This window comes from Mus caroli, chromosome 6, assembly GCF_900094665.2.
Source record: "Mus caroli chromosome 6, CAROLI_EIJ_v1.1, whole genome shotgun sequence".
NCBI classification, from domain to species: Eukaryota; Metazoa; Chordata; class Mammalia; order Rodentia; family Muridae; genus Mus; species Mus caroli.
This window is the reverse complement of record NC_034575.1, coordinates 115863856-115875308: the sequence shown is the minus strand read 5'-3', so window position 1 is coordinate 115875308 and position 11453 is coordinate 115863856. Positions and strand designations below refer to the sequence as shown.

Sequence of the window (11453 nt, the reverse complement as noted above, 5' to 3'; positions counted from 1 at the left end):
GGCAGGAAACTCAGGAGTTCAAACCTTTTGTTTGTTAACAAACAAACAACTCAACTGTTTTACTAAAACAACCGCTGAAGAAGTATAAATAATTCTGATTAAAGTCTGATACAAAAATCCCTCGTCGGGTGGTGGTGGAGCACATCTTTAATCCCAGCACTGGGGAGGCAGAGGCAGAGGCAGAGGCAGGAGGATGTCTGTGAGTTCAAGGCAGCCTGTCTATGAAGTCAGTTTCAAGACAGCCACATCTATACAGAGAAATCCTGTCTCGAAAAGAGAAAAAAAAAAAANTTTTTTTTTAAGGTTTATTTATTTATTTTATGTGAATACACTGACGCTGTCTTCAGACAGACCAGAAGAGGGCATGCGTGGGATACCATTAAGGAGGAATGTGAGCTACTTTGTGGTTACAGTCAGTGCTCTTAACCGCTGAGCCATCTCTCCAGTCCCTTGTCCATAATCTTAACACTTAGCAGATGGAGGCAGGAAACTCAGGAGTTCAAACCTTTTGTTTGTTAACAAACAAACAACTCAACTGTTTTACTAAAACAACCGCTGAAGAAGTATAAATAATTCTGATTAAAGTCTGATACAAAAATCCCTCGTCGGGTGGTGGTGGAGCACATCTTTAATCCCAGCACTGGGGAGGCAGAGGCAGAGGCAGAGGCAGGAGGATGTCTGTGAGTTCAAGGCAGCCTGTCTATGAAGTCAGTTTCAAGACAGCCACATCTATACAGAGAAATCCTGTCTCGAAAAGAGAAAAAAAAAAAAAGGAAGGAAACAAAGAAAGAAAGGAAGAAAGGAAGGAAGGAAGGAAAGAAACAAAGAAAGGAAGGAAGGAAGAGAAAAGAAGTGAGGGAGGGAGGGAATCCCTAAAGCTCTCTCAAGTCTCTGAAGTATTTTGTCCTTGACAAGCAGTCACGAGTCAGTTTAAAAAAAAAAAAAAAAAAAGAGTCTCTCTGCGCTTGCGCCTGGGAAAGGGCGGAGCCAAGGCGGAACTTCCGCGGCCACAGTTCTCAGTCTATTGGTTGATAAGGCTACGGCCCCTTGGTCACCAAGCCGGAACCGGAAGCGGGGGTTATAAAGTAAAGGAAGCTGGACCTCCCAGGGTTTTCGTCTCAGGTTTGCTCCGCCGCCACTTTGAACCCAGATTCGAAGCTGTCCCCTGGCCGGACTTTGCCTTCGCCATGGCGCTCAGCGATGCAGATGTACAGAAGCAGGTGAGGGCCGGGTTGGGTGTAGCGCAGCCGCAGTGCCGTCCGGAGGACAGTGTTGACGTTTGCTCTGCAGAGCAGGGTCTTCGGGTGGCCTGCGTTCATCGGGCGAGCCCCGCAGACCGCCGACACTCGGGCGTGGGTAGTGTGTGNCGGGATGGTTCACAGACCCAGGGGAGAGAGAGGGCCTTGCACCGCATCTCACGTGACTGCTGGTCTCCTGCTTCCACTTGCCTGTCACAGAGCCCGCAGCTGACTGCCTCCCATCTCGCCTACCCCCCTTTTCCTGGCGTTTCCACGCTTAATCCGGCAGAGTTTTGTGCAGAGGTTAAAAGTGTTTTGTTTTTGTTTTCCCTGAAGCGCTATTCCACGATATATTACAGGAAAGAGACTGAGAGGGAAGAGCAGCTTGCGTTTCGTTTTGAGGATCTTCGTTGTTTAAATCGGGGTTATTCATCTCCAGACGTAATCATGAACCTAAGGTGTACATTAATATTTGTCGAATGAGAAAGCCTTTTTATTTTATTTATTTATTTATTTATTTATTTTTATTTATATGAGTACACTGCCTTCAGACACACACCAGAAGAGGACATCCATCCCATTACAGATGGTTGTGAGCCACGATGTGGGTGCTTGGGAATTGAACTCAGGACCTCTGGAAGAGCAGTCAGTGCTCTTAACCGCTGAGCCATCTCTCCAACCCGAGAAAGCCTCTTCTGATTGCACTCACAAGCCACGGAAATGAGTTAGAGTTTATGGAAAATAGTACTTAAATCATGAGTTCAGGTCAGGGTCTCCTGAAGCCCAGGCTGGTGTACAATCGTTTTAACTGAGAATGGGCTTGGCCTCTTGATTTTCTTCTCTCTCTCTCTCTCTCTCTCTCTCTCTCTCTCTCTCTCTCGATCTCTAATATACATTGGTGATTTGACTTGCTTGTATGTCTGAGGTGAGGGTGTCAGATCCCCTGGAGCAAGAGTTACAGACAGTTAAATGTGAGCTGCCATGTGAATGCTTGGAATTGAACCCTGGGCCCTTTGGAAGGTCAGCCAGTGCTCTTAATGGTAACCACTGAGCCATAGCTCTAGCTCCCCCCCCTCCCCTTTTTGTTTGTTTGGTTTGGTTTTTCCAAGACAGTGTTTCTCTATGTAACTCTAGAACTTGCTCTGTAGAGTAGGCTGGCTTCTAATTCAAAGAGATCCTCCTTCCTCTGCCTCCCAAGTGCTGGGATTATAAGCACCACCACGACCCAGTGCTCTCTTGCTCCTTATGCCATTTTTCTTGAGTGCCNAGATGCCCAGTGTTTTGTACATAACCTGCATAAGGTTGTATTTAAGTGCATATAATCATTTTGGGGAAATTTATTTAATATATTAAATGTACATTGACGTTTTTAAATATTAGGACTATTATAATTCTAGTTGTGTGTAGTCCTAGATGGTTTGGAAGTAGCCCGAATCATGATTTCAGGCCAGCGGCGCTTCAGAACCTGACTTTAGGCTCGAAATTCAATCAAAATGAAGGGACATAAAGCCCAGCCTGGGGAGAAGGGAGACACAAGGTGCTGACAGTCCCACAAGGGGAAAGTGCTTGTGCTGCTGACAGAGAGCAGCTCTCCTGCGGCTGCATTTAGTAGTCATTGCCAGTGGGCTTTCTTGTCTCTTTTCTTTCTTTCTTTCCTTCCTTCCTTTCTTTTTTCCTTTCTTTTGAGGTGTTTTATCCCTTGGTATTTTGAAGGGATACTCTTGCTTTGTAGTGCTGGCTAGCCTGGTAATGTGTAGCAAGCACACTTAGTCTCCTGCCTCAGCCTCCCAAGTGCTAGGACTACAGCTCCTCACCCACACTGCGTGTGAGTTTTCAGGAAAGGAAATTTAAAGCTTCAGTTTAATGTCTACATAGTCTAGAGAGCTAAGTCTATTGTTTTCTCTCTGAGAACTAGGAAAATCCTCTGACTAAAGCACACTTGTGAATCTTCCTAAATGAACAGTGTTTTTTGTCTTTGATGTTCCATCTTTTTGGCAAAAATATTTTTCCTTGTATTTTTAACCAAATATGCATTAAGAATAATAGGGTGGTTCTTCTTCCTTGTGAGAGTGGGTGGAGAAGAAGGAGGGAGCTGTGGTAATTACAGAAGGGAAGTCGGGTAACGTCCATGGTGAGGGTTANGAAACTACAGCATTTTCACAGAACCCGGAGCTTAGGAACATTAATCACTGCCCCGGGGTTTTAGCCTAGGAAAAACTTGGTGCACTGGAAACAAGCAGTGCCCTCACATGCTCTGAGCTTAGCAGTCACAGCCCAGGTCCTCCCCTCCCCCAACCCCCAGTTCCCTTCTCTTTGTTAGAATGTGGGAGGCCAAGGCCTCCACAGGAGAACTATAGTTATGTATGTGTGTGTGTGTATATATATATATATATATGTATATATATATACACACACACACATACATAATATATATACACACACACACACACACACACACATACATACGCACACACACATATATAAAATGAAAGTAATGATGGAATCTTGTTTACAGCCTGTATCCTCTCCTGTGAGAATAGAGGCCTTTTGGCTGTTGTTTGAGGGTTATGTTTTGTCCTGTGGTGGTAGGGCTCCGACAGGTCTTGGTGAACAAGTGGACAGGTGGTCTGCCAGTGAGCAACACCACAGGGCCAAGGACAGTGTGGTTTTTTAGTATATTCTTAGAATATAGTCCAAGTGCCAAGCATATAGTAGGTGCTTAAGAAATCCCAGATTCTCCTTTTCCCTGTCATTTGTAATGTTCCCCGGACCCCCAACTTAATGTCTGTCTGGTTCAGGACAGTGGGGCTGGGCTCAGGTCCTCCACTCGGTGGGCAAGCTCTGAGCCATAAACTCCCTTCCCTTCACTCAACATTGCTTTTTGTTTTTTATTCTTAATCTGCAGAGTATGGTCATTTATTATATCAGATTTTCTAAGGGACCAGACTCCAGAAAACTTTATTAGTGGGATAGCAGAGAGGAGAAAAAGCATTTTAAAGGTCTGTTTTTCTTTTCCCCCTAGCTCAGGGGTGGAGTTAAATGTCCTTAAGGGTTGAGTCATTTCTTAGTCTTTGGTTGACTGTAAACAGGCTCCTGCCTGACTTTAAATGAGTGCCTTTGCTGTAGGCTGGCTGATCAAGGCAGATCTGTAGCTGAGGTCCAGCACAGCCAAGGATGCAGGGAATACAGGTTTGAATTGGTTTCACCCAGCCAATTCAAGAAGCTGAATGCATCTTGGAGGATTTATAAACACTGATCACTTGGTTAAAGGATGTCTGTGCTTTTGAGACTGGCCTCCCTCTGCAGTCAGGCTGGTTCACAGATTCACCTGCCTCTGTGTCCCCTCTGCAGGGATTACAGGCGTGTGCTGCCATGCTCAGCTTTTAAAATACTTTTAAACTAACATTTATTTCTGTCTTAGGATCTTTATTGCTGTGATAAACACCGTGACCAAAAGCAGCCTGGAGAGGAGTTTATTTCAGTTACACTCACATTCATTTCAGAGGAAGTCAGGGCAGGGACTGGAGGCCGGGGCTGAACAACTGTCTTAAGGGTTTGTTCTTCATGGCTTGCTGAGCATGCTTTTCTGTGTATCTCAGGACCACCTGCCCAGATGTGGCACCACCCGCAATGGGCTGAGCCCTCCCACATGAAATCACTAAGCCAGAAATGTCACTCAGGCTTTGGGTAAAGCACCTCGTGGCAAGCCTGACGGTCTGAGTTCACTTCCTGGGATGCACATGGTAGAAGGAGAGAGCTGACTTCTCTGTGGCNTATGCACACTNGCAAACAAATGGGGAAAGAGGATCCAGAGGCTTAGGTGCTTGGTAGAGGAGGTACAGAGTGCCCTGGGAACACAGCAGTGGGAGGTTCAGGAGGTGGCACTAAGCTGGGGCCTGAGGTGGTGTTAGCCAGGTGAAGACTGGTTCAGGCGGAAGATGGGGCNTATTTAAACACCCTCAGGTGAGGAAGACCTGACATGAGCGGCCATGGTAACAGCTGCATCTGAAGAGGCTTCCGTTGTTGGTTTGTTCCAGATAGTGCTTCAGAGGGAGGCAGCAGTCAGGCTTGTATCTTCTACAGCCTGCACTGGCCACGGGATCCTGATTGCCACGGAAAGTGCCATGTAGACAGGCAGGCCTGGAACTTGGTAATCCTCTTGTGACTACCTAATGACTGTGAAGTTACGTGTCATTGACTTCTCTTACTGAATTAAAACACGTCTCTTCTCTTTTAGATTAAGCACATGATGGCTTTNATTGAACAAGAAGCCAATGAGAAAGCAGAAGAAATAGATGCAAAGGTGAGATTGTTGTTGTTGTTGTTGTTTTTCTCAACACAAGATTTCTCTTAGTAGCCTTGACTGTCCTGAAACTGNCTTTGTCTGTAGAGCAGGTGGAGCTCACAGGGATGCCTGCCTCCGCCTCCTGGGTGCTGGGATTAGAGGCATGTTTCACCACTGTCCAGGATGTGTCTTGCTTTTATTATGTCATACAAAGAAACTAGTTTCATTAGATATTATACTTANTATTTTTTTAATCCAAAATGTGTTTATTGGAAAGGTGTGTTTATTGGTAAGGTTCCCACTCATCTTGAATCAGGGCCTCCAGCACTGCTTCCTCCTGAAGGAGCATCCTTCTGTCAGCCTTGCTTTTCCACCTATAGGCTGACAGAGGACAGTGGAGCAGCCAACACACAAGACTACTGTTTGTGCATGGCTAAAGACCCTGGTGATTTTACAGCATCCTGGGCATTTCACATCCATAAAGTAGGAATTGAGGCTCTGCACCAGGCGCTTTTTCTTCTTTCCTCTTCTCTGGAGAGGGATGAAGGGGATCCTTTCTGAGAGGCATGTTCCTGTAGGGAGGTCGCCACCGCTGGAAAGGCCATACTTATTAAGATTTACTTTGGGGGGCTAGAGAGATGATGGCTCAGCAGTTAAGATCACCAGCTGCTCTTTCAGAAGTCCTGAGTTCACTTCTCAGCACCAACTTGGCAACTCACAGCTACACCCTCACACTGACTTGCATGCAGGCAAAACACTAATGCACATAAAAATGAATAAATCTTTTAAAAAAGAAGAGTCTTTAAAAAAAAAAAAGGTTTACTTATTTGTCTGCGTATGTGTGTGACTGCATGAGTTTAAATTGGCACACGTCCACGCAGGGGTCCTTGGAGGCCAGAGGCTGTTGGGTCCCTGGAGCAGGAGTTGGAGGAGGTTGAAAGCCGTGTGCTGTGGGTGCTCAGACCTGAGCCCAGGTCCTGTGGTAGAGCAGCTCGTGCCCTTAACAGCTGAGTGAGTCATCACTCCACTGCCACTTAGATTTTTTTTTTCCAACTGCATTTTTGTTGGGGGGTGGGGCTGTGTAGAGCTCAGAGAATAACTTTCCAGAGTCGATTCTCTCCTTCTGCCATGTGGGTCGCTGGGTCCCCCACCTTTATTTTCTTTGAGTCAGGGTGTCACTCTCCCAGGCTGGCCTCTAACTTGGCAATGTAGTCAGAACTGCCCTTCAACTCCTGTTCTTGACTCCCATGTCCCAAGTGCTGGCACTGTAGTTGTATACCCATCTTACCCATCTTATGCCATGCTGGGATTGAGTGGCATTCATGCAAGCTCTCTACCAAATCGCTAGATCTTTCCCTAGGTGGAGAGATGGCTCAGCCGCTGGGAGCACTCACTGCTTATCCAGAGGTCCCGAGTTCAGTTCTCAGCACCCATAACAGGCAGCTCACGACTGTAACTGCAGCTCAAGGGGATCAAATGCTTCTGGCCTCTGTGGGCAGTAGCACATACCTACACAGAATTTAAAATAATAATCACATTCTTTAAAAAAGAATGTGAAAAGCAGGACATGGTGGCGCATGCCTTTGATCCCAGTACTCAGGAGGCAGAGGCAGGTGGACCTCTGAGTTAGACGCCAGCCTGGTCTACAGAGTGAGTTGCAGGACAGCAACCAGGGTTATACAGAGAAAGCCTAATCACAAAGAAAGAAAAAAAAGGGAATATGAAAGTTCAAATACCTGCTCCAAGCCCTGAATAATTAAATCAGTAATATTCCTAAAGTCATAATTCTTTTGTTCTTAAGATAGGGTCTCATGCACCATAGGCTAACTTTTGTTTCTATGTAGGTTAAGGTGCTTTGAAATTTAAAAACAAATTAAAAATTTTTTTTTTTATTTCTAGGTGTATGAGTACATTGTAGCTATCTTCAGACACACCAGAAGAGGGCATCAGATCCCATTACAGATGGTTGTGAGCCACTGTGTGGTTGCTGGGAATTGAACTCAAGACCTCTGGAAGAGCAATCAGTGCTCTTAACCTCTGAGTGATCTCACCACTCCCCTAAAAACAATATTTACACTTATTTATTATGTGCATACATGCTCATGCATTGTATTTTTTGTTTGTCTGTTTTTGTTTTTCGAGACAGGGTTTCTCTGAATAGTCCTGGCTGTACTGGAACTCACTCTGTAGACCAGGCTGGCCTCGAACTCAGAAATCCACCTGCCTCTGCCTCCCAAGTGCTGGGATTAAAGGCATGGGCCACCACTGCCTGGTACATTGTATTTTTTAAATAAAACAAAGAAAAAGCACAGAAATACACACATACAAAGATACATGGGTATGCACACAAAACCCATAAAAACAATTTAAGAAATAATAGACAGGCAAAGGACATGTAAGGTTAAAAAAAATGCCCAAGGTATTATGAGACGGACCATNTCTACAGGTACCAGTTTGTTCTGTGTTGGCCATTTGTGCCAGGCAGGAGGCCTCCCTGAAGTCTGGTTTGAATAACCCAGTGAAAAGCTGTCTCAGTTAGGGTTTTATTACTGTGAAGGACAGCATGACCATGCCAACTTTTATAAAGGAAGACATTTAATTGGTGCTGGCTNGCAGTTCACGGCAGGAAGCGTGGCAGCATGCAAACAGACATGGTGCTGAAGAAGTAGCTGAGAGTTCTACATGTGAATCTGAAGCAGCAGGAAGAGACACTTGAGCCACTAGGCCTGGCTTGAGCTTCTAAAACCTCAAGCTCACCCCAACCCCAGTGACACACTTCCTCCAACAAGGCTACACCTACTTTAAGAAAGCCACACCTCCAATAATGCTGCTCCCTCTGACTCTGTGGGGACTATTCTCATTCAGACCACCACAGACTCTTTGGAGAAAACTGATTTTTTTCCCTTTGTGAGCTGTTGTCAATTGGGGGATAGCTTCTGGCATAGGGATGGGCGCTCTGCGGGCTGCCACTGTCTCTGAGCTCATGTGTGGCAGTCCTCTTTCCTTGGTGTCTTCCCTCCCTCTGGCTCCTCCCACCTCCTCTTCCACAGGGTTTCCTGAGCCCTGAGGGGAAGGGTTNGATGAAGACACCCCATTTAGGACTTGAGTGTTCCAAGGTCTCTCTCATTGTCCAGCTGTGGGTCTCTGTACTTGTCCCCTNTCCTGCAGTAGGAAGCTCCCCTGAACCTGTCTGAGGGAGACACTGACCTGGTTTCTAGCCAGTGTGGCCTCTCCATGCTCATTTGTGCCCCTGCGTATGTGTTCTAGTGTTTGTGTGGAAGTCAGAGGACAGCTTGTGTAGTTCTCTCCTTTACCACGTTGGTCCTTGGGTTGGAACTCAAGGTTGTCAGATTGGCAGCAGGTGCCTCCATCTGCCAAGCCACCTTGCCTATCCCAGTCTTCAAGTTTGTTTTTGTTGTTGTTTTTGAGACAGGGTCTTACTATGTAGACCAGGCTAGCCTCACACTCAGAAATCTGCCTGCCTCTGCCCCTCGGTTTGGGGATTAAAGGCGTGNGCCACCACACTCAGTTTTGGAATCTTCTTTTCTTCTTCTTCTTTTTTTTTTTTTTAACTTTTTAAAAAAAGATTCATGTATTTATCTTATACGAGTACACTGTAGCTGTCTTCAGACACACGAGAAGAGGGCNTTGGATCCCATTACAGATGGTTNTGAGCCACCGTGTGATTGCTGGGAATTGAACTCAGGACCTCTAGAAGAGTAGTCAATGTTTTTAACTGCTGAGCCATCTCTCCAGCTCCCAGTTATAGAGTCTTATTGCTTAAAAATCAACATTTGATTCACAAGAGCATTTACGGGCATCTGTAGTAGCACATTCCTGAAATCCCAGCATTTAGGAAGTAGAAGCAGGAGAATTCAAGGCCAACCTAGGCTTTGTTAGTATCAGTCTCAAACAGAANAAAATTGATAATCTTACCGCCGCCTGCAGATAGAGCCCGGAGGATTGCCCACATGTTGATGACCGGTAAAAGAAAATACTCCCAAGTAATGGCATATATAAATTCTAGCTTTAAAATGACTGAGACGACGGTTCATCGGCTAAGAGCATTACTGTTGTTACAGAGGACCAGGGTTTGGTTCCTAGCANCTGTATTGATGGCTCAGGGTCACCTGTAACTTTAGCCCCAGGGGATCCACTATTGTCCTCTGACCTCCATAAGCACTTGTGTACACATGGCATACACATTTCAAAAAACACGCCAATGCAGTGGCACAGACTTTAATCCTAGTACTTGGGAGGCGGAGGCAGAGGCAGGTGGATCTCTGAGTTTGAAGCCAACCTGATTTACAGAATGAGAGCTCCAGGAAAGCTAGAGCTACATAGAGAAACCTTGTCTTGAAAAATCGAGAACAAAATAAACAAAAGAACCTCAAGTAGTCTTTGAGGATCTCTTTTGTGTTGCAATAGATTTTCTGTTTCAGATAAGGGCTAAGTGAACATATGACAGTATTCCTGGTTCCTGGGAGATCCAAATACAAGGGTCAGCCCAGTCGAGTGTAATCAAGTCTGTTAACTTTCCATAGGCAGAAGAAGAGTTCAACATTGAGAAAGGTCGCCTTGTGCAAACGCAAAGACTGAAGATTATGGAATACTACGAGAAGAAAGAAAAGCAGATTGAGCAGCAGAAGAAAATGTAAGTGCATGGTGGCTAGCCCACTGAACTAAAGAAGCTGGGATGTTGTAGCCCAGGCTATCCTGAACTTGCTGATCCTCCTGCCTCCACCTCCCAACTGGGATGACAGGCATACACCACCATAAGTGACTTAGGCAGTGCTAGGGATCAGAACCAGGGCCTNTGTTGTCCATATGCTCCACTGAGCTACGTCCTCAGTCATTGAGCTTTAAGTCAATGAAACCAGGCCACAGGGAGTAGCTCAGTGGGACAGTGCTTGCTTGCCTGTGCAGGACCCCAGACTCCATTCCCTGAGGTCTGCTCTTCACCCAAAAGAAAGTTCAAAACGCTGGAGACAAGAAGCACCGTGGGACAGGAACCTCAGCTGGGCGGGTAGCTAGTGTCTGAGACAGGACGGACAAGCAGGGTCCACAGCTAGACCTTATCTCCAAAGTAAACAGATGAAAGAAAGCTGGGCATGTGGTGTGCTCCTGCAAACCAGCAGAGGTAGATCTCAGAGTTCCAGCCAGCCAGCGCTACTCAGTGAGACCTTGTCTCAAAAGCAAGAGCCAAACTGCAGAGGGAGCATGGAAACCTCAGGGTCACCTGAAGGTTATTTATTGTTTATCAAGGGTCCTTTGCTCTAACACGGAAAGCTGTGTGTGTGTCTGTAGTCATTGTTTTTTATGTTGTATTGATATTCTTCCATCCCTTTTATAGTCAGATGTCCAACTTGATGAATCAAGCAAGGCTCAAAGTCCTCAGAGCAAGAGATGACCTCATCACTGTGAGTAGCTCCCAGTAGCTGTGAAACTAGAAAATGCTTATTCACGTGCTCACTAGGTAATATTTACAAATAATGGGGTGTTTTGTTGCTTTTGTGTTTGGTTGGGTTGGCACTTTTTGTTTGCTTGCTTGCATTTGTGAAAGTGTCTCAGTACACAGTTGTTCTGAACCTTGACCCTCTATAGCCCGAGTCCTAGAGCAGGGTTACAAGCATATGCCACCATGCTCACGTTTAAGGACTTTTTAGAGAGAATAACGTTTGTTCAGCAGATCATAGTACTAGATATTAACAATAGACAAGCATGATAGCATTCTGTCCTTGAGTTTGGTGAACTCTGAGCTAATGGCATGTAAGACAGGATTAGATCATACAACAGCAAGAAGCAAGGCATAGAGTACACGAGGGAGGGGCTAAATACAAGGCCAGATTGTGAAACCAAGAGCCAGGCCTGCTCTCAATTTAAAAAAAATTAATCCCTTTAATCTCAGCACTCGGGGCAGGGGGCAGGGG

The 11453-nt window shown here is 45.7% G+C and overlaps 1 protein-coding gene and 1 pseudogene across 1 annotated transcript in view; one reads left to right on the top strand and one right to left on the bottom strand.

Annotated features, from left to right (window-relative positions):
• Positions 1-1047: 1047 nt before the first annotated feature.
• The window catches only part of Atp6v1e1 (ATPase H+ transporting V1 subunit E1), a 14525-nt gene continuing 4119 nt past the window's right edge, over positions 1048-11453 (top strand). Inside the window, exons 1-4 of the mRNA XM_029478970.1 lie at positions 1048-1220; positions 5476-5541; positions 10068-10177; positions 10877-10943. Coding sequence (XP_029334830.1) covers positions 1188-1220; positions 5476-5541; positions 10068-10177; positions 10877-10943 — 276 coding nt within the window. The 5' untranslated portion in view covers positions 1048-1187. The remainder of the gene's footprint in view (positions 1221-5475; positions 5542-10067; positions 10178-10876; positions 10944-11453) is intronic.
• Positions 5836-6091, bottom strand: LOC110296446 (annotated as a pseudogene).